The sequence below is a fragment of the Nematolebias whitei genome, chromosome 8 (genome assembly GCF_014905685.2).
Source record: "Nematolebias whitei isolate Nwh7 chromosome 8, NemWhi1, whole genome shotgun sequence".
Lineage (NCBI taxonomy): Eukaryota > Metazoa > Chordata > Actinopteri > Cyprinodontiformes > Rivulidae > Nematolebias > Nematolebias whitei.
Genome location: NC_056505.1, coordinates 25,081,554 through 25,103,873, shown reverse-complemented (window position 1 = coordinate 25,103,873; position 22,320 = coordinate 25,081,554). Strand labels below are relative to the sequence as shown.

General features: G+C 39.9%; 2 protein-coding genes across 2 annotated transcripts in view; both read left to right on the top strand.

The window, feature by feature from the left end:
- The first annotated feature begins 2,246 nt into the window (after positions 1-2,246).
- Positions 2,247-6,307, top strand: arsk (arylsulfatase family, member K). Its single transcript, XM_037680494.1, has 8 exons — positions 2,247-2,363; positions 2,512-2,641; positions 2,716-2,875; positions 3,066-3,348; positions 3,439-3,610; positions 4,245-4,469; positions 5,716-5,931; positions 6,024-6,307. The coding sequence occupies exons 1-8, from the start codon at positions 2,247-2,249 to the stop codon at positions 6,305-6,307; spliced, it is 1,587 nt and encodes a 528-aa protein (XP_037536422.1).
- A 1,359-nt stretch (positions 6,308-7,666) lies between these two features.
- ttc37 (tetratricopeptide repeat domain 37) overlaps positions 7,667-22,320 on the top strand; it is a 32,371-nt gene continuing 17,717 nt past the window's right edge. Inside the window, exons 1-38 of the mRNA XM_037680665.1 lie at positions 7,667-7,724; positions 8,139-8,228; positions 8,322-8,465; positions 8,724-8,815; positions 8,970-9,045; positions 9,144-9,290; positions 9,489-9,587; positions 9,737-9,845; positions 12,140-12,280; positions 12,411-12,509; positions 12,822-12,946; positions 13,332-13,418; positions 13,553-13,656; positions 13,783-13,909; positions 14,111-14,290; positions 14,424-14,548; positions 14,645-14,895; positions 15,006-15,108; positions 15,201-15,383; positions 15,470-15,620; positions 15,716-15,794; positions 15,965-16,026; positions 16,110-16,166; positions 16,263-16,331; positions 16,604-16,678; positions 16,910-17,051; positions 17,140-17,233; positions 17,991-18,068; positions 18,162-18,286; positions 18,369-18,492; positions 18,733-18,957; positions 19,472-19,544; positions 19,728-19,781; positions 19,983-20,094; positions 20,225-20,353; positions 21,025-21,149; positions 21,225-21,389; positions 21,727-21,879. Of these exons, the coding sequence (XP_037536593.1) occupies positions 8,139-8,228; positions 8,322-8,465; positions 8,724-8,815; positions 8,970-9,045; positions 9,144-9,290; positions 9,489-9,587; positions 9,737-9,845; positions 12,140-12,280; positions 12,411-12,509; positions 12,822-12,946; positions 13,332-13,418; positions 13,553-13,656; positions 13,783-13,909; positions 14,111-14,290; positions 14,424-14,548; positions 14,645-14,895; positions 15,006-15,108; positions 15,201-15,383; positions 15,470-15,620; positions 15,716-15,794; positions 15,965-16,026; positions 16,110-16,166; positions 16,263-16,331; positions 16,604-16,678; positions 16,910-17,051; positions 17,140-17,233; positions 17,991-18,068; positions 18,162-18,286; positions 18,369-18,492; positions 18,733-18,957; positions 19,472-19,544; positions 19,728-19,781; positions 19,983-20,094; positions 20,225-20,353; positions 21,025-21,149; positions 21,225-21,389; positions 21,727-21,879 (4,374 nt within the window). The 5' untranslated portion in view covers positions 7,667-7,724. The remainder of the gene's footprint in view (positions 7,725-8,138; positions 8,229-8,321; positions 8,466-8,723; positions 8,816-8,969; positions 9,046-9,143; positions 9,291-9,488; positions 9,588-9,736; positions 9,846-12,139; positions 12,281-12,410; positions 12,510-12,821; positions 12,947-13,331; positions 13,419-13,552; positions 13,657-13,782; positions 13,910-14,110; positions 14,291-14,423; positions 14,549-14,644; positions 14,896-15,005; positions 15,109-15,200; positions 15,384-15,469; positions 15,621-15,715; positions 15,795-15,964; positions 16,027-16,109; positions 16,167-16,262; positions 16,332-16,603; positions 16,679-16,909; positions 17,052-17,139; positions 17,234-17,990; positions 18,069-18,161; positions 18,287-18,368; positions 18,493-18,732; positions 18,958-19,471; positions 19,545-19,727; positions 19,782-19,982; positions 20,095-20,224; positions 20,354-21,024; positions 21,150-21,224; positions 21,390-21,726; positions 21,880-22,320) is intronic.

The window sequence follows — 22,320 nt, the reverse complement described above, 5'->3', positions numbered from 1 at the left end:
CAAGGAAACCCCCGGAGCTCAGCTCACTTTAAACCACGGGCTGGCTGAAAAACAACCTTGTGCGCATGCGCGGCAGGACTTAGCCCCCACCTTCCGCCTTTCTGGAACAAGGCAGTTCTCACATACACATTACAAGTATGGTAAAGCACCTAAAAAAACACTGCATGAAACGTTGCCTTACAGACAAATTGATGCAATTTAAGCACATCGGTGTAACAATAAAGAGCCGAATCCACAACATCTTTATTATATATTATTTCTAGTGTGTGCAGATTGCAGGTCTTACTTTTTTTTATAGCTTCCAAACCTGGTGTTATCACTTTCCCCACTATGGATTTACATTTGTAGAATCGCAGTAATGTTACAGCAGAGCTGATTTTTTTTTTTTTTTTGCATGAAGAGGCCTGCAGCAAAGCCAATGCAAAATTCCTGGAAACGTGTGCACGTGATACAACGGGCATCAGGACGGGTGATCTGCAAATGCTTTCATGTATCATTATTGCCGTTTTTGCCGTGTATTTACCATGAACATAAGCACAACATATAGACAAATAACTGCTCTCATTGTGTTGAGCTCCCAGTTTCAAGAGAAAAACAACTCTGGATGGAGCTCAAAACGCCACCGTGTGGATGCCAGTGTTTCCACTGTGGGCTGCAGCATCACCTGTTGAAATGACATAATAACATACAAACAACTAAAGATGCTATTGTAGATGAGTTTAAGCTATTGTGGGATGTTCAGTATAGTGACAGTGTCTCTTTGTTTCATTAAAGCTTATATTCTTCTATTTCTTCACAGCTGAAGGAACTAAACAGCTTCCAGTCTTGGAGATACAATCCCTGACTTCACGTGAATGTTACTGCTCTGTTAGCCGACACAGGTCATGATGTTGAGATCAGGACCCTGTTGGGTTCTCTCTTCGTGGATTCCTTGTTTTTCTGTATGCCGAGGACGGTTCTTGATGACATGTTGCAGAATAAATATGGAATCAGTCAGCACCTACCTAATGGTACTGAATGATGCATCTGCACAGAGGAGACCTCCACTGTGCTTCACTGTTGCGTAGCAAACAAAATGCATTCTGCTTCAGCCAAATATTTCAAATTGTGACCAGAAGACCTGCAGTGTTTATTTTGCACTCAAGTTATTTATTGCCAAATTTCTACATAAGAAGCTTCAACATACATATTTATATACGTTCTGACCAAATCTCTTCAGACAGTGGATGGGTGTACCAAGGCTTCCTGATGGCACTGCTGGGTATTGTCTGTTTATGAAGCAACATATGATTAATGTTTCTTAATAAGTTTCTTTGTGCATTTAGGAGCTTCAGCATTGGCTGGTTTTTTTGTGCTTCTTTAAAACAGTATGAACAGTACGCGTTGAAACCTGAGTCTCTGTTGAAATCTTTGCCCGGGAGAAACCTTGCTGAAGAAGCACAACTACCTTGTGTCTTGTTGCCGTGTTTAGTCTTGCTGTAGGATTTGACCTTTGACCTGAAACTGTCTTCCACAACCTTACCTTGGTAGTAGTTTGGCTCTTTCTCTCCCAGTTTTGAGCCTTCTATGGACCTGTTCATGGTTAAGTTGATGACTTGGTTTCAACCTGCATATGAAAATGACCACCATTATTTTGTGTGATTGTTTAAATATATAACTGGAAATAATCTCTGACCTTGTACAAGTTTAGGAGTTGATGTTGTTGTGAAGACAGAGTTCTAACATATTTTCCTGTCATTATTTGAAAAATGTATACGTATTTTTGAGTTTTTCAACTTTCTGAGGAATATTTTTTGCATCAGTTCCTCAAAAATACTTCTACCGTGATGATTCTATGGTATAATTTACAAAGTTGTAAATACTTGGGCGAAGAAACTACTGTACAAATGCCAAGATAAATGCTGCCCTCTAGAGGATATCTTTAGTCATTACATGGTAAAAAGTCACATTTTATTATTATTTTTTTTTTTTACTGTTTAATTTATTTTTTCAAACAAATTTTAATATCAGTGTTTATTTATGTTCATACCCGGGCTTTTAACAAATAATATTCTATTTGTGTTCCTGGACAGTTCACAAGACCATGCTCTTATTTTGAAAGCGTCATCAGGAAGCAGCTGATTTCCGCAGAAATCAGCTTTTGATTTAGAGACAGTGTTTACCGACGAATCTCACCAGTTTGCAAGCAGCATTTACTATCAGTAATGTTTTTTACACCAGAAAATTATTAAAATGGTTTGAAGTGAATGGAAAGCATGGACATTTTGATGTTGGTGCTCATTCTCTTGTGCCAAAACTTTGGTGAAAGTTTTGGCCAAAACGTTTCCAGACCAAACATCGTCATGGTGATGAGTGATGCGTTTGTAAGTATGAGAAAGTAAAGCTTTCTGCTTGATATCTCATTTGGCTTTATTGAACGTCAGCTTATGACGTCATGATATTATTGTGCAGCTTTCCCACAGGGTGTTGGTCTTTTTGGTTTAATGTGTGTGTGCGTGTGTGTGTCATGAGGATGGGCGAATATCCTTTGATCCTGGCAGGAAAGTTGTCCATCTTCCATACATAAACTACCTGAGGGAGCTTGGGTCCACCTTCCTTAATGCCTACACTAACTCACCCATCTGCTGCCCTTCCAGAGCAGGTACACGTTAAACAACATGAGTTTTATGCTTCGAAGATGTTTTATTGCTGGTGTTAACATTTTCTTCCTCCCAGCCATGTGGAGCGGTCAGTTTGTCCACCTCACTCAGTCTTGGAACAACTACAAATGCTTGGATGCAAATGTGACCACATGGATGGATTTGCTGGGGAGGAACGGATATCACACCAAGATAATGGGCAAGGTGGATTATACTTCAGGGGGTCACTCTCTTAGGTCAGTAGGTCTGTACGACTGAGTCTTTATCTCAGATCTTTTTCATTTTGCGTTCATTTAACATATACACCCACGTCCTGAAACAAACTGTTGGTGTTACAGTATTCAGCATGAATGAACTGTGTGTTTGAGCGTCTTTGGTCCTTACGTGTTTATTTGGTTTATTTATTTTTTTTGGGATCCGCTGAAGTAATCGTGTTGAAGCGTGGACACGAGATGTTCAGTTCCTCCTACGCCAAGAGGGCCGGCCCGTTTCCGAGCTCGTCGGGAACATGTCGACTGTAAGAATTTCCACAGAAGATTGGAAAAACACAGACGAAGCAGCGCAGTGGATCCGCCAGATGGGCGCAGTTTTGCACGAGCCCTTTGCTTTTTACCTCGGCCTCAATTTGCCTCACCCCTACCGGACCAAGTCTCTCGGGTTGACAGCTGGAGGTTCCACCTTCCGCAGCTCACCGTACTGGCTCTCAAAGGTATACCTTTTTAATTTATTTTGCACGCTTAACCAGAATGACCTTGAGCAGGTTACTAAATCACTGCTGTCTGTTTTCCCATACATGTAGGTGTCTTCTGAGCTCGTCTCTGTTCCTAAATGGCTGCCTCTGTCTGCCATGCACCCGGTTGACTTCTACTCCACCTTCACCAAAAACTGCAGCGGTGCTTTCACCGAGGAGGAGGTCAAAAGCATCCGAACTTTCTATTACGCCATGTGCGCTGAAGCTGATGCCATGCTGGGTTAGTTTACTGCAAGAGGATGGTGGGATTTGAAGACTCAGTTGACTTAGTAAGATATCCACTTAAGAGAAAAAGATAACAGCAGCTTTTGCTATGATTCACCACGACAGCATTAAAAATTAACCATTATTTAAAAAAAACAGCATTTTGCAAGATCTCAACTATGTGTGTCAATTTCTGTAAAACACAAAAATTCCCAAACAAATCAACAAAGTAAGGTTTCCCAATTCTTATTCAGGTATAGCAAATATTGTTTATAATAAAACTTTCATTAGTTTATGTTGCCAGTCATTTGAACAGTCTTGGGAGAGTACATTAGATCATTTGATGATGATCAAATGAAAAATAAAAAGGTTTTACGTTTATAATAACGTCATAATTAATAACACAAACGAGCAAAATGTATTTAAATGTGACACTAATTAGGTATCAGTTAAAAAAAAAACAGGCTTTCTGCAGCTTTTGCCTTACAGCAGGATGAAAAATTCACTTTAAAGTGAGCGAGTGACGATACATTTCCCACTGTCATTACTTGAACGTTACTTAATATCTATTTCCTGTGTACTCTCAAACTGTTAAAGTTGAGGTTACGCTTATCATCCTGTTCTCAACGTCTCTGTTCCTGCCTCACCAGGTCAGGTGGTTTCAGCTCTGAGAGAGACTGGCCTGCTTAACAACACTGTCCTGGTTTTTACCGCTGACCACGGAGAGCTCGCCATGGAGCACCGGCAGTTCTACAAGATGTCAATGTTTGAAGGCAGTTCCCGTGTCCCCCTGCTCATCATGGGGCCCGGGCTGACGTCTGGCCTGCAGGTCGACCACCTCGTGTCCCTGGTTGATCTCTATCCCACTGTACTGGGTAAGGAAAACTGTGTTTTAAAAAAAAAAAAAAAAAAAAGCTTGAGGAAGTCAAGTCAACTTTGTTTATAAAGCGCTTTTAAAACAGAAGCTGTTACCAAAGTGGTGGTGCAGAAGTTAGAGAAGGTGGGCCTGTGACTGGATGGTTGCCGGTTCGACTCCCTGAACCGACAACATCAAAATATGGGTGGGGAAGGTGATTCACTCACTGCTGCCTCCACCCTCATTTGCCCCACACTGGACCCCTGAGCAAGGCCCTTAACTCCCCCGAGCACCTTAGACAGCAGCTCTCTGCTCCACACAGAGGGCTGTGGTAGCTCACTGGTCTGTGGTTGCGTCAGGAAGGACATCCGGCGTAAAAACAATTGCTAAGTCTTCGTGCGAGTTAGTTCACTGTGGCGACCCCTGAAGAAGGGAGCAGCTGAAAGAAGTAGAAGAAGAAGGAAAAAGCTGTGTATACCGGTACATGTTGGCTAACATGACCTAGGAAATAAAGTTTTACGGAGGGCCTGTGGTGCAGTGGTAGGGCAGCTGACTTGGGACCAGAAAGTTACAGGTTCAACTCCCCGCCATGCCCACATGCTGTGGTGTCCTTTAGCAAGACAGGACAATGGCTCAGTGGTTAGCACTGTTGCCTCACAGCAAGAAGGTCCTGAGTTCAATCCCCGGTTGGACCTGGGGTCTTTCTGTGCGGAGTTTGCATGTTCTTCTCGTGCTTGCGTGCGTTTTCTCCGGGTACTCCGGTTTCCTCACACAGACAAAAACATGCATGTTAGACTGTTTTCAGGCCCAGGCCTCCCTTGCAATGATCTCACTGGGATTTGCCTGATTAAATAAAGATTGTTAATAATAAAAAGACACCCAATCCCTAAATGCTCCCCGGACGCTCATTTGTCTTATGGCACCTTGATTTATTGTTTTATAACACTACTTTTATCGTAGTTGCATTTTTACTGTAGTTTATTGTTGTCTGTACTTTATATGTTGTTTGTTTTGAACAAATCTCTCTTGTAAATGAGTCATCGTGTCTCATAGAGACTGACCTGTATAAATAAAGGTTGAATGAATGAAAAAACATAGCTGCCCGCTGCTCCACCTGGGTGTATCTCCATGCGATGGGTTAAATGCAGAGCACAAACTTTGCCGTTGTGTAGAAATATTCAACGATGACGATACCAAGCGAGCTCTAAAATGTTGTAGAGGAGTGACTCCGCCACTCGTCACGTCTTTCTTTCTTTGTTTTGCAGAGCTTGCTGGTATTTCAGCTCCAGGTGAGCTAAGCGGTCATTCCCTCCTGCCTCTGATCTCCACGTCCAGTGATTTGTCCAAGAGGCCACATTCTGACTGGGTGCTGAGTGAATATCACGGCTGCAATGCAAATGCCTCGACATATATGCTTCGAGTTGGCCACTGGAAATATATTGCCTATGCAGATGGACTCAGTATTCCCCCACAACTTTTTAGTGCGTTAAGCTACAAACACTTTTCCTACATGCGTTTTTGTGAAGCTGACATAATAAAGATTTCATGCCTGTTCTCTGTTCCTCCATTTTAGACATTACACGGGACGAGGATGAACTTTACAACGTGGTTCACAAATTCCCACATGTGCAGGCTCATCTGGACAAGCTGTTGCGCAGCATCGTAGACTACCCAGAAGTGTCCAAAGCCGTTCATCTCTACAATAAAGAAGCATTTACTGCGTGGAGGGACAGTTTGGGGAGAAACTATAGCCAGGTCATTGCTAACCTCAGGTGGCACATGGATTGGCAGAAGGATGTATTTGCCAACGAGAGAGCCATTGACGAGTGGCTGAGTAACTCCTCAGCAACATTTTAGAGTTTGATTTAAGGATGTTCACTTTGACTTGTTCATTCTAATTAGCTGGAATGATTAAACTGTTTTGTTTTTTTTAATCTAACAGGTTAGACGGTTACCAATAACCATTTTGAGATTTGCACATTTTATAATGTTTTTATACTCACAAGTTGGTCAAATGTTTGACGTTTTTCCTGATCTGTACAAACTTTTCAGCATGAACTTCCAGATAGGGCTTTCTCATGACTGTCTTTTTACTCATTCATTCAACCTTTATTTATACAGGCTAGTCTCAATGAGTCAGAGGACTCATTTTCAAGAGTCTTCCCTGACATGAAATTAGTATGTGAAACATGTAATGAGATAAATTCTTATGCTTTTTTTGAGCGACTCAGGAGAACGAGCCGTTTTCGTCATATCCAAAGATTGTCGGGATGTTTCCAGCTTCCCAAACCCCAAGTCAAAATGTCTTAACACTTAAACACATTGTGGCAGGCAATCTGCTAATCTATAGGTGTGTGTGCACATGCATGTGGATTATTGGGTCAGTATGAAATGTAGTGTACTTAAATCAAAAACTGCTAAACTGAATCTTTATTAAACAACATGCAAACACTCATTTGCAATGAGGCGTTTATTTTACAACAAAACTGTCATTTTCTTATGTTACTTTTTAACAAAAGCTTGAAATGCAATACATTACAAACTTAAAAAATATTAACTAAAATAATTTTTATTCTCGCTTGAAATAATCTACATTGGTCTTAATAGAAGTCTTGATTTAATCAAAAGTAGAACATCATAGGCCTGGTAATTGTGGCAATCTCTGCAGTTATCAATGTATAATAAAGCAAGAATTTGTAGCACAACCCTAAGCTATCTCCTTACATACACAAATATATGCTCAATTTTCTTTATTGTCATTCACTTCACATGTGGAACATGAGATGGAACGAAATAGTGTACTCAAGGTCCCGGTTACACCCAAAAATATAAAAAACAGTATTGGTTACATAAGGATCTAATATACGCTAAACAATATGCCAAAAGATTTAAGATATACACTAAACACTAATAATGTAAAATAATACGGTATAACAGCAGCCCAAACATGAGTCTGTAGTGATTAGATGGATATGAAAACAGCTGCATAAGAGATCAGCAGCATAAATAATCAACAGCACAGACAAGTTACATATCATTATGTGTGGTAAACTCTGTAATTGTGTTAAAATGTGTGAAATATTACAGACTTCTCCTATTCTACTCATATTTTGTAAAACTAATACAATTTTTTTTCAAATTATTATTATTATTTTTTTTTTACTATGGAGCTGTAAAGGGACCGGAAGTTGTTTTATTTTGAAAATACAGCGGCGTGGCACTCGTTTACTTCCGCTTCCTCCGGGAAGTGCAGTACAATTGAAAAACATAAACAGTAAGTAATTCCCACTGTTACATGCATTTTTAAAAAAAATCTACAGTAATTACAGCTTTCTCGGCGCTGTTGAAAAAAAAATGGCGTATTTTATAAAATAATAATTTTCACCAGTTTTTAAGTATTGATTCTGCGTAACATGCATGCTAATGCTAATTGTACTGATTTACTAGCTGATCTGCCTCACTTTTTAAGTTTGGTAAATAACCTGTACAGAGTGGATTTGAAGGTACAAAAACAGAAACAGTTTTAATTCATTAGAAAACTTTCATCTAGTAGGGTCAGACTTGATTCAAATCAACAGTGAGTTGAATGGGAGTGATGTAGAAAAGACTAGTCGGTGACTGACTGATTGGAATTACTTCACAGTGTCACATCTTTTCCTTTAAATATCTTCTTTGTCCTGTTAAAAAGATGTCTAATAAAGAAGTGAAAGCCGCACTGAAAAGTGCCAAGGAGGCCATCAAAAACAAGGAATTCAAGGAGGCTTTGAAGCACTGCAAGGTAAGGAGTCAGTAATGTCTCCTGGTGTGTATTTGTTTACTGGGAGGAAGATGGTCTGGTAGCTAATTCTTCACTCTTTCAATGTGATTTCAGGCTGTTCTGAAACTTGACAAGAACAATTACAATGCATGGGTTTTCATTGGCCTGGCAGCCAGTGAGCTGGAGCAGCCAGATCAGTCCCAGGCAGCCTATAAAAAAGCAGTGGAGCTGGAGCCAGGGCAGCTGCTGGCCTGGCAGGTATGGTTCTGGTCTTTGTAGGGATCCTAAATCACCCTTGAATGTTGTATGCAATTTTGGTAAAAATGTAGCTGCATAGTAATGGGATCAATCAAATTATGCCCATTTGCAACTTAAGAAAATGTCTTCTTGAGGGCAAGACTGTCTTATTGTGTTTACCTGTAAAAATAAAGATGCATTATTTGCAGGGCAATCTTTAATATTGATACATCTTTATCTTCTGTTTAGTACTTGCTTCACGTTTACATTTTTTTGCAGGGCTTAGCAAATCTTTATGAAAAGACGGACCAGTGGGATTTTAAAGTTGAGCTGCCTAACGCCTACCAGAAACTAGTTGAGCTGTATGCAAGGTAAGATCTTATTTACCAGACTACATTAAACTTTCCACAGACTGTTAATGTGTGTGTGGCTGCTTGGTAAGGGATGAAAGGAGTTTTGTAATTCCAGCTGTTTTCGTTATCAATGAATTGCTGTGTTTTGTTTTTTTTTACATTTTTTCCACAGGTCCGATAAAAACAAATGTTATGAAGTGGTCAAAAAGCTGTCGGATATTTATCAGTCTGACAGGGAATATTTGAAGGTTTGTAAGTTTAAAACTAAACATGCAAGATTAAAATATAAAAGAATGAAAGCTTTTTCTCATGTATTTATTTTTTGTTTGCATGTGTTTGTGCACAGTTGGCAAAGGTTTGGCTGCAGCTTGTTCAGCTGAAGGAGGAAGAGGGCGTGGATAAGAAAGAATTAGTGCAGCTATTGCATAAAATGATTGAGCTTCTTTCAGAGTGCATTAATGAGGAGGAGCAAGACAATGAAACTCAGCAACATGTAAGATTTCCTCAACAGTTTTCAATACTTTGTTTCTTTTATGTTCAATGCATACAAATCCTTAATTTTTAATCTAATTTACTGTAAACATTAGAAATTATAGCAAAAATGAGTTATTTTGTGGAATTTCTTTTTTTTTGGGGTTTCCCTACTGACAAAGAACATGTTGCTTTTTTGGATTTCTGTTGTGATCCTCAGTTAATCACAGCTTTTGAGAAAGCCATGATTCTCATGGAGCCTGTACCTGGAGAGGAGCACAAGAAGCTCTCAGCTGGTTATGTTAACTATCTCTCTAAAGTAAGTTTTATTTTCACTGCTAAACCCGTTTCATCATCCTATACATGTAAAGCTCTTCTCTTTCCACGTTCAACAAAATAGATCACCTCATTATTTGTTGAAAGTTCTTTGATAAATGACTTGTTTGTTATGATGTGCTCCTACTGCAGCTGCCACACGAAGAAGCCAAAATGAAAGAAGCATGTCAGTCCATGATATCACTCTACCCAAACCAAACTTATCCCCTTAAGGCTCTTTGCCATCACTACATCAAAACAAGTAAGACGCTGTTAAATTGCAAAAACACATTAGATAATGCTTTGTACAAACCGGATTCCAAAAAAGTTGGGACACTAAACAAATTGTAAATAAAAAATGAATGCAATGATGTGGAGATGGCAAATGTCAATATTTTATTCGTAATATAACATAGATGACAGATCAAAGTTTAATCTGAGTAAATGTAACATTTTAAAGGAAAAATGTGTTCATTCAAAATTTCACTGTGTCAACAAATCCCAAAAAAGTTGGGACAAGTAGCAATAAGTGGCTGGAAAAAGGAAATTGAGCATATGACGAACAGCTGGAAGACCAATTAACACTAATTAGGTCAATTGACAACATGACTGGGTATAAAAAGAGCTTCTCAGAGTGTCAGTGTCTCTCAGAAGCCAAGATGGTAAGAGGATCACCAATTCCACCATTGTTGCGCAGAAAGATAGTGCAGCAATACCAGAATGGTGTTACCCAGCATAAAATAGCAAAGACTTTTAAGTTATCATCATCAACCGTGCATAACATCATCAAAAGATTCAGAGAATCTGGAACAATCTCTGTGCGTAAGGGTCAAGGCCGTAAAACTCTACTGGATGCTCGTGATCTCCGGGCCCTTAAACATCACTGCGCCTCAAACAGGAATGTCACTGTCAAGGAAATAACAGAATGGGCTTAGGAATACTTCCAGAAAGCATTGTCAGTGAACACAATCCACCGTGCCATCTGCCGTTGCCAGCTGAAACTCTACAGTGCAAAGAGGAAGTCATTTCTAAGCAAGCTCCACAAGCTCAGACGTTTGCACTGGGCCAGGGGTCATTTAAAATGGAGTGTGGCAAAATGGAAGACTGTTCTGTGGTCAGATGAGTCACGATTTGAAGTTCTTTATGGAACACTGGGACGCCATGTCATCCGGACCAGAGAGGACAAGGATAGCCCAAGTTGTTATCAACGCTCCGTTCAGAAGCCTGCATCACTGATGGTATGGGGTTGCATGAGCGCTTGTGGCATGGGCAGCTTGCATGTCTGGAAAGGCACCATTAATGCAGAGAACTATGTTCAGGTTCTAGAACAGCATATGCTCCCATCTAGACGTCATCTCTTTCAGGGAAGACCCTGCATTTTTCAACACGATAATGCCAGACCACATTCTGCAGCAATCACAACATCATGGCTACGTAGGAGAAGGATCCGGGTACTGAAATGGCCAGCCTGCAGTCCAGATCTTTCACCTATAGAGAACATTTGGCGCATCATAAAGAGGAAGGTGCGACAAAGAAGGCCCGAGACGATTGAACAGTTAGAGGCCTGTATTAGACATGAATGGGAGAGCATTCCTATTTCTAAACTTGAGAAACTGGTCTCCTCTGTCCCCAGACGTCTGTTGAGTGTTGTAAGAAGAAGGGGGGATGCCACACAGTGGTAAAAATGGACTTGTCCCAACTTTTTTGGGATTTGTTGACGCCATGAAATTTGGAAACAACAGATTTTTCCCTTAAAATGATACATTCTCTCAGTTTAAACTTTTGATCTGTGATTTGTGTTCTATTCTGAATAAAATATTAGATGTTGGCACCTCCACATCATTGCATTCAGTTTTTATTCACAATTTGTTTAGTGTCCCAACTTTTTTGGAATCCGGTTTGTATATGAAGGTGGAATAACTTATTCAATCACACCCTTCCTTTTGAATTTGTGTTCCCATCATTCATGCTTTTACACAACATAGAAATACTAACTAAACCCAGCTAACCCCCCAAAACTTCAATATTTATACTATCTGAGGCAAAACAAGCATTATAACAAATGCAGTCACCCATATATTGTACAACAATGCAAACATGGAAATTCAAGTAAGAGTTTATAAACACTACGTTCTGGGTTTAAAAGTAGTACTATCTAGCATATTTCAGTCTTAAAGCTAAAACAAATGTGGGATTTTAGGTGTTTGTATGAAAGAAATGCTCTGCAAACATTGTACATAATATAAAAGAAACAATGGCAGAGCAGATGTCATATTAATGTGATTAAATCATCACAGATAAAAGTTCCACACTGATTTGTGACTTGTGTCTTCTAACACTTCTATTGTCATATTCAGTGTCACATTCACAGTGTTCTCATTTCTAACCAGCCCAACCTGGAAAAGAACCACGAATACAAACTAATTAGCATATTTCTTTTTAAAAACTGTGGCATATTGTGAGAATTAACATTTTGAATACTAAACCTATACCTGCAGGAAACATGCTTATGAAATACTCATTCACTTTTATTCAATTGTATATTTTCCTTTGAAGATAACATGGATGAGGATGCAGTAAGTTGTTTTACCCGTCTTTTGGAAGTGGCTCCCAACAGTGGGCTTGGTCGCTTGGGCCGGGGTACCAAAGCCCTTCTGGAAGGGAGGTATAAAGAAGCCATTGACGACCTGGAGCAAGGCTAGTTTTCACCGTAACAAATCATACAGTCTGCTGTTTGTGCAAAACACATCTAAACACCATGTACTGACTTAATGTCGTCTGTGATTGTTCATATTTGTTGTTGATGTTAATCTGTTCTGAATCTCAGGGCTAAAGAAAAGGAGCTTATCAACAGGATGGTACAATCTGGCTGAGGCTCAGATGAAATTACACAGATACTCTGATAGTGCTACATCCTGCTCACAAGGTGTGTTTTACTGGATTTAATTTACGCTGATCAACAGATTATGTAAAAAGTCTGTCCAAATTATAGGAGTGTGATTTTGCTGCAAAACTGCCAAAGACGATGTCTTTTTTGTTCTTGTAAAAATCAAGATGCAGGGTCTCCTCGCTAATTATTACACTGTTACTTTACCTGTCAGGGGTCAACACGAATCCCTCTTCCAGGAGAATATTTCCAGTTGAATGTAAAAAGACTTAAACACCGTCAAAGTTTATGAAGGGACAAATGTCTTTACGGACAGTTGTAGTGTTTGTCTCAAAGATTTGTTTGTGTTAGGACTGGATGTTTGTACATCTGAAGACATAAAGCTGAAGGACAAACTGCTGAGACTGAAGCTGGAGGCTTTAGTGAGAAGCGGAGGAGAGAGGGCTGCTGATGAGGCTATTGAGACTTTTTCACAGGTGATTGATAAATGTTCTGTTTTTATCAGTATTGTATGGGTAGATTATATTAAAGTTGTTCTCTTCACTAAAAACAGTGTGAGACTTAAAAAAAAACATGTCGTTTTTGCAAATGGCATCTCATTTGAATCGGTTTGTTAAAACTTGAAGACATCAACTTGATCCACTTTTCTTAAAACATGACAAAATCATTCTGCATGTCTTTATTGTCAACTGAATTAATAAAACAAGAGAGCACTTGAAGTAATATTGCCGTTAACTGTTGATTTTGTATTTAATATAAATATATTTTGGTGTAAACATAGAAATACTTCTGTTGATTTGCAGTGTAGCTCAGTATCACTAAATAAAATGAAAATGTTGTGCTTTTTGTTCTTTGTTTTAGATTCCTGAAGCTGAGAAAGACCCTGTGCTATTAGTCTTTAAAGGACATTCGTTTCTTAACAAAGGACAGCTTGATCAAACCCTCAAGGTTGAAATCTTTTGTACTGCATTCATTTGTTTTTATATATGAAGCACATCCGTCAGATGTTTTAAATGACAGTGTGAGGTCAATTTGGATCAGTCAGAGATATTGTGGTGCCAATTAAATTGTGTTTTTAATAGCTGTTGTCAGAGCTTGAGGCCTCAAATTCAAACCTGGCCCAGGGATCAGCATTAAGAGGACGGCTGCATTTAGCTGAAGGTCAGCTGCAGCTGGCAGAGCAGAGGTAGAAACAAAAACACATTTCCTGTGCCCTTTTTATGACATTTTGCTCTCTTGAACTAAACAGTCTTAATTGTTCAGCAAAAACTTGGAAACATTTTTTCCCCCCTCTTGTACTTTTGTTGTTTAGTTTCCTAAAAGCTGCTAGTCAGAGCCCAGACAGCGGAGAATATTATTTCCTGCTTGGAAAACTCTACTGGGACATGGAGGCGGAGACCCGGAAAGATCGAAGCAAAGCACACACGCACCTATTAAAGGTTAGTTTCGTAGTTATTAAGGTTTTGTTTCATTATTGATTGTCTCTACGGCGTCTGTTTTGATGTGAAAAGCACCCCCCTTAAGCTCTGAAGCGTTCATAGTTCATTGTATAAAAGTCTTGTACTCGAGGAAACCTCACCGTGTCTTTGGTCTTAAAGCAATGTGCTCTGTAAGTTCGAGCTTCTTTTGATCATTTTCAGGCTGCAAAGTTGGATCCAAACCTGGGCTGTGCTTTTCGCTACCTGGGGCATTATTACCGCGAGGTGGCAAATGATAACGGTCGTGCACAAGGCTGCTACAAGAAGGCTTTTCAGCTGAACAGCGATGATGCTGAGTCTGGAGCTGCTGCTGTAGATCTCAGTATGGGACAGGGGGATATGGTGAGAGGAAATAACACAATTTTCAGAAAATTAGTTGTGTTCTTTGCTTTGTGCTTGTGTAGTGTTAAAGCCTCTTTTTGTTTCTTTGTGTTTTTATTTTTGTACCTGCTTTCATCTTCCCTAAACACCACAGGACAACGCTTTAGTGATACTTCTGTCAGTGATCGAGAAAGCTACTCCAGGCTCAGCTAAGTGGGCCTGGATGAGACGAGGCCTGTACTACCTGAAGGTCGGAGAACATCAAAAGGCCATAGCTGAGTAAGAATTTGAAATTAATTTACAAATTGAATTGATAACATGTGTTACCATTTGTAAGTGAGAGATTATTGTTGATCCTTTGCATATTTGTTGTAGTTTGCAGGCAGCTTTGAGAGCAGACCCTGAGGACTGGGTGTGCTGGGAATGTTTAGGTGAGGCTTACTTAAACCGGCGGAGCTTCACAGCAGCTCTGAAGGCATTTGGTAAGGCCCATCAGCTTCAGCCCAGCTCCATCTACAGCGTCTACCAGGCCGCTGCTATCAAACAGACTCTGGGCAAGTTCAAAGAGGCAGCGGCAGAGTACCTCCAAATCACAACCAAGCAGGATTACGTTCCTGCTCTTAAAGGTAGCAGCTTTGAAATGCACCACATTTAATAACTTCATTGACACACCTATTAGACTGTTTATTTATTCAGACTTGGAGGTTTATTCTGGCTCGTATGCTCTGTTGTTTAGGACTTGGGGAGTGTCAGTTGTCTCTGGCAAAAAGTTTAATGGGGGACTGCAGAGATGGAGGAGCTGTTGACCTCATTCAGTTAGCCATACAAAACCTCTTCAGGCAAATAATGTTTCTGTTTTGACTTGAATAAATTGTGTTACATTATTCTTGTTACTGGATTCTACTTATGTTCACGTTTCTGTGCTCATCAGAGCTGCGAAGCTGCGACCAGACCTGTCTTGCTTGTGGAAACTCCTGGGAGATGCGTGCACTGCTGTCACCACTGTTTCACCGAACAGGGCTGAAGTTCTGGTGCCAGCCTTGTTGGCTGGTTTAAATCCCAGCACGCAAGATCACATACTTAACCAGGCTGAGATGCTCAAAGTTGGTGAGAGGTACGACCAGGATTATTTTCACGTCGTGTTCTTGTACACCGCTTCCATACAGATGACGACAGTGAATGCGTATGGTTGTGTCACAGGTGCTACGCTCATGCTTTGAAGTTGAAGCCTGAGGTTGCCAGTCTTTGGCACGATTTAGGCCTCAACTATTACCATCAGGCCAGCAGCCTGCCCTGTCTTACAGAGAGAGAACAGGACTCCCAGCCTCTGAACTTAGAGAAAGCTCAGCAGGTAGATCAAAGAATCGGACAAAACAGTTTTCCTGATTGTTGGCTGGAATAGAGATTATATTGTGTGTGTGTTTTTTTTTTTTTTTTTTTGTCCAGTGTTTAAAAAAGGCTATTAAGATGGACAGTGAGAACCACGGCTACTGGAATGCCTTGGGAGTGATCTCCACGAACAAAGGTAACAACATGTATTAAAAAATAGTGCAAATATATTTTCAGAAGAAACAAAGATTTTGTTACAGATTCACCTTGTCCTTGACTTTATTATTTTTTGGTTAAAATAGTAGATTAGGTTGTTTTTCTTGGTCTTTGTAATAGAAATACAATTATTCTGTCTCGTCACATCAGGTCTGGAGAACTTTGCTCTGGCTCAGCATTGCTTCATAAAGTCCATACAAGTAGAGCCAAATGTATGTTTTGCACATTTGCACATCAGAATAATAATATTTTAAGAAAATATCAGAAGTTTTTTTTTTTATATATTTCTACACAGAATGTAGTTGCATGGACAAACCTTGGAAGCCTGTATTTGAAGAAGGACAATATAGAGGTGTGTATAATCACACTCTTTATGTGGTTACTCTTTTAATGTTCATGTTTAAGGTTCATATTTTCACAAAATAAATGTTTGTATTTCTTCTCTTAGCTTGCACATGAGGCCTTCAAAGTTGCTCAGTCCTTGGAGCCACTTTATGTCAACTGTTGGATTGGACAGGTACTTTGTAAGGACATCAGAAGACAATGTTATACCAGACACATTACTGCTGTTATAAGGAAATATCCACATACAGCATAAGACATGCTGTGTGCACGCACAACTAACTTCAAACCGCTCACTAGGAAGTAATAATTAAGTCTGTTTTTATATTTCAGTTGATACTAGTTTAATAGCAAGCGATGTGACATTAATGTTTAGTGTTGGTAAGGTTTCTTTTTCTACCTCCGTCTTTCCCTCTGTTAATTATAACGTTTCTGTCATCCTACCAGGCGCTGGTAGCAGAACGTGTGGGAAGCTATGACACTATGGATCTTTTCAGGCACACTACTGAGCTCAGCACACATGTATGTGACATCCCCACTGCTACCTCAACACCCAACAATTAACTGGATGACAATCTGTGCTTCACCTTTTTTTTTACCGCACACAATTTTCAGCTTAAAGCTTTTTGCATCTGTCTTTAAAGGGATTTTGTAATATTATAATCTTGAACCTCATCTTGTTTTCTAAATAATTTTATGCTCTGTATTTCTTGTCTCCTCCTCTGTTGTCACCAAATGTTTTCGCCGTCACAGATGGAGGGTGTGAAAGGTTACGCCTTCTGGGTTTGTTCCACCCTGCTGGATAAGAGTAACAGAGACACTGAGCTGTACCGCTACAATATAGTACAAATGAATGCAATCTCTGCTGCTCAGGTGGCACTCAGCAAGTACACAGGTACACCGTTTATTAGTGTGCTTATGTTAACACAGGACCAGAGATGAGTTGGGTCAGACGGATCATGCAAACTTTCTTTTACTACCAGAGAGAATCCAGACTGACCCTGATGCCTTCATCATGCTGGGATACCTGAATGAACATCTGCAGCTGAAGACGCAGGCCTTACAGGCGTACCAGCGGTACAAACCACACTAACTGACTTCACTGTCTCAAAAAAGTGTATCAACAAATATTTAAATTACCGTATTTTGCGCTGTATAAGTCAGTTTTTTTTTGTTGTTGCACAATTTGCATGCCCTTCGACTTATACGCTGAAGCGACGTATTTATGGATTTTTTTCCCCATATTTATAACCAATTTTTGGCTGAGATATGACTGTTTTCATTCATTCTGACTGAAAATATAGAACACTACCATTTTTCAGCCGCTAGATGGCACCAGAGGAGTATAGCATGCCGCATTTGTCCAGCTCGCTCGGAGCAATCGTCAAATCAGCTTCATTTCGCCGCACCGCCCCAGCGAAATGCAGCTAATTTGACCATTAAAGTGCATTTATTAAGCAAAAGTTAGACTGAGATACACCTTTGCTATAATTTCGAGCAAACAAATAATTATTTTTAAGTGTTAATCTTGTTAAATTCTTGTTAAAGTCCTCCCGTGCACACTCCCGCGGCCAACCTTTGGCAGCCAATCGATTTTTGGCACAACACCGGCCCACATTTCTGGGTTGTCAGCGGTGACGCATAATAGATGCGACGTATACGGTGAAGCGACATATTTATGGATTTTTCCACTTTATTAGACATATTTGGACTGACGCGACTTATAGGGCAGAGCAACATTCATGACGGAAAATATGGTATAAATTTAATTTGTTTAAAAAATGTATTTTACACATTCTTTTCAATTAGTTTTTTTTTCTAATCCTCCTCTCAGAGCAGTTGAGCTGCTTCAGTCTATGTCTTCTTCAGAAGAGCTGGCTTTTACTCTGGGCAGCTATGCTCGGGCTTTATGGTAACTTTCTCTTCTGATGCATTTGAGTTATTTCTCATATACTCACCGTATGTTTTGACCATTACTTGTATGCACAATTGTGTTTTTTTACAGTTACTCAGGCCAGTGGGAGGAGGCAGTACAGGTATATAACTCCACTCCTCTGCAGGACCTCAGTGACCTGGTCGGGCTGGCTCTGACCTACTGCAGGGCAGGACTCTTCCCTGAAAGCATCAGCAGTAAGAAGTGGCATATACACAGAAAACACTGTACATGGTTTTCATGCCACACTGAGCGGATTGTATTCTGTGTTTGCTGTAGCCTATGAACGGGCCTTGGCTGTAGCTTCCAGTGAGAAGGATAAAGCTTCCATATTGACTGCTCTGGCGATGCTGCAGCACAGGCAAGGCAACCTCGATTTAGCCAAGACTCTGCTCTTTAAATGGTAAGTCCACTCGACAAGAGCAGCTTTGTGTGCTTTTCTTGTCCTGCAGTTACTTTTCACAGATTATTATGTTTGCATTTAAAAAAGTCTTGTTTGGCAGAAAACTGTCAAGTCTGGCATGCCAAAGCTTCACAAAAACACAATTGCCACAAAGAACTCTTTTAAAAGTAAATGAAAATTCTTGTTTTCTTTGTATTAATATCATTCACGTATAAATCTTTCTGATCTCTGTGTTTATAGCTCGTTGCTAAAGGAGCCAATCTCGGAGTCTCTGCTGTGTTTATGCGCCTTGGGATTGGTCCACCGTGATGCGACGCTAGCTGCTGCCGCCCTGACCGAGCTGCTAAAACAAGGTTCGGCTTCAGGGAGTGTTGTGAAGCAGCAGTGCCTGCTCACCTGCTCCTTACTGGCCCTTCAGGGCAATTACAGCGCAGTCCAAAGAGAAGCCTCCAGAGCTGTGCACAGGTACTACTGATGCACTCGTCCTCATGGCAACCCAGTTCTACTTTAAAACAAGCATTTATTAATCAAACAACACTTGACAGGGAAAAAATAAATCACATTACAACATACAAATTTATAATTCATAAAGCAAATGATAGGATATAGTTTTATACGTTAGAATATTTATTAGCTTTTATTTATATTGGATGAGTTAAGTAAATATTTATATGCTTCTACAAATCCAAACTTGTGTTGGAACACTAAATTAAGTTTATTGCTGGAAAAATCCATCTCATTCACACTACAAACTACATTCTGTTTAAATATTAATGATATGACCCAATGGTTGTGCTGGTGTTGTGCACATTTGTGCTTCAATGAATGGCAACCATAAATCAAGGTCCAATAAAAGCAGGTATGAGATTCTGTTCCACTCCTTTAAATTTTCAACAATGGCATCTTTAAGTTGGATCAACATATCAGATATGTAAAGCTTTTGTTTACAGCATCTCTAATTTTTCTATATGTTTTACAGGAATCCTGGAAACCCATCTCTCTGGGCTCTTTTGTCCAGAGTGATACCGCAGTACTACCCTAGAAAGGCAAATGTAAGTCTGTTCAAATAACTTGAACGCAAGCCCAGAAAAGATGGTGTTTTGACATCCATGTAACTAAGCAGTCCCACTTATTATATACTTATATTGACGTATAGGCTTATAATTATTATTTTTTATCCATTATGAGACAGTTAAAGGTATTTGAAATGTATTTTTTGTTTCTGTATGTAATAGGGTGGTGCTGTTGCAGGTCATGTTGCCTGTCTTGCTAGTATGACCCAAGGAAAGGTAAAAGCCATGTAATTTATTTATTTTTGTAAATGTATCGTTTTCTTAACCTATTGTTTGATTTTTATTTAATGTCATTTTCTCATTACTTTTGCTCTACCTAAACCTATAATGTGAGGTCAAAAGCACTTAGTAAAAATAAGTTGTAGATATTTTGGAAGCTGAAATATGCTGCATGTTGTTGTGTCTGTGTGACTGCAGAGGGCGCTGTTGTACAGCGGAGTCAACCAGCTGGCCAGTGGGAGACACTCAGGAGAGGACACTCGGAGGAATGCCCTGAAGACGATGCAGAGAGCCGTACTACTCTGTCCTGGTAGACTAAACAGAAAATGATGACATTAGCTAGCATTGATATCTGAAGATTGCAATCTAACTCTTGCTTTAAAACAATACTTGTAAGCACAGTTGTAACTAAAAAAAACTACCTGATTGTCTCGCGTCAGATGATCCAGCAACATGGGCAGGATTAATGGCCGCCTGTCACACTGAAAACACTTCCTGTTATCTTTCTGGGTCTGCTCCTCGCAGACAGTCACTCGAGCGTACACTCATGGCGGTGGTTTCTGACAAAGGTGGGTTCACTTTTCTCCTTTTAGTGTGTGTGTGTGTTGTTTCCTGTCTGTCTAGTGCAGGGGTCTGCAATCTGCAGCTCTGGAGCCACAAGTGGCTCTTTGGTCCATCTACAGCGGCTCTTTCAAGCTTTGAGCAAAACTAACATAAAACTGAATTTTATTGGTTGTTCTACTAAAATAAAAAAGGTTTGTTTTAACAGTCGTCCTGACATTTTTTTATTTTATTGCAAACATTTAAATAGTAGAACAAGACAAAGAGTAATGCATACCCACTTTATGCTTTATCTCTGAAAAGTAGGATACTTAATTTTTCCACAATACAAAATAAAATCATAGGCCTGCGTAGTTCATTGTTTAAAAATTTACAAAATTGTGAAAATCTGTATTTTTCTTTGCAACAATCTGGTCTTTTCTTTTGTCTTAAAATGTACAAATGTTAAAAACTATTTGATATTTTTAGTTTTAAAAAGTTACCTCTACTGGCCAGAAAAGCCCCCTCCAAGAAACTTAAAGTGGTCCACAGGCCACCAGTTGATGATCACAGCTGTGCCAGATTGTTGTGGCTCCAGACACTGAATTTAGTGAACAAATGCGCATAAATGGCTCTTTTGATCGTGAAGGTTGCAGACCCCTGGTTTAGTGTTTAAGTCTGAACTATTTTTATTTTCTAGTGCATAATGTGGAAGAGATAGAGCGCCCTCTAGCCCAGTCTCTGGAAGGCTGGGTGTTGCAGCAGGCGGTGACAGGTCTCATGCTGCAGGGACAGCTGGACCAGGCTGAGGCCCTCTGCATGCAGGTGGAATATGAAACACACATATTTCACAGTGGAAAGAGAAACAAACAGTGTAATAAAGCTCTGATACATTTTCAGGTTTTAAATGTGTCCCCTGAACACCCAGCAGTGATGCTGTCACTGAGACAGGTTCAGTGTCAGCGCCTCCTCATGACTGATGGTGGTGCTGTCCTCCCAGACCCCGTCCTGGAGCAGCTCAACAAAACTGTAGCGATGAACTCCGCTAACCTTGGAGCGTGGCATGTAAGTGAAAGTAGCGTCCATTTAAATCAAGCCTGCACCACTTTTTGAATTACAGAGCAGTTCAAATTTATAAAGACACTTTTCACTCACATCTTTAGACGGTAAATCTGAAAACTCATGGAACTTCTTACAAAGCAAGGCCTGAAATCATTATCACAGCTTTGCCTAAATACTGAGGTCATGTTGTTTAGAAATGTAACAATAAAGCAGTTACCATTTATCATAAAGTGACAATTTTGTATTTTTTTTTTCTTTCTTTACTCTGAGAAATCTCCAAATTCATGTCAGTTTTTGATTATCAATACTCGTCCTGCCTTTGTGCTTGCCTTCTCTGTAGTGGCTGGCTGAGGTGTATCGGAGCCAGGGCCTTCTGGTTCAGGCTGTCATGGCTTACAGGCAGAGTCTGCAGCTCGCCCTGCAGCTTGGCAAGCACAGTTACCAGGTCGCCAGCCTGCTCCGACTTGCGCTGCTAGCTTTAGGACCCTGTATGGTGAGTTTCTACAAAATACAGTTAAAAAAAATTAACAAATTTTATTGTCAGTACATGTAGCTGAAATAGCCAAACACACAACTACAGCAACAACAAATAAAAATGTTAGAGATGCTATTTAATGTAAGAGTAAGAGAAAAAAGTGTTTGTCTTTTCCTTAAGAGTTAGGTTTTAATATTAAGGAGTAGTTGTGTTTTTGAATGATGTCAGAGTTGCAACTTATTAGATGCATAAAGTCAGAGGCTCTGCTCCATCATTTACATGTCGGGTGGGGATAAGCAGAGTAGTGGAGACAGATGAGTAAATATCTTGCTGTGAATCATAGAATTAACCGCTTGGACCGCAAACTGCTTACCTTCCATTATTCAATACTGTTTTGATTTGTTTTTTTACATGACTGTGAATGTGTTGTCCGTAAGTAAGTCCCTCGTTTATCGCGGG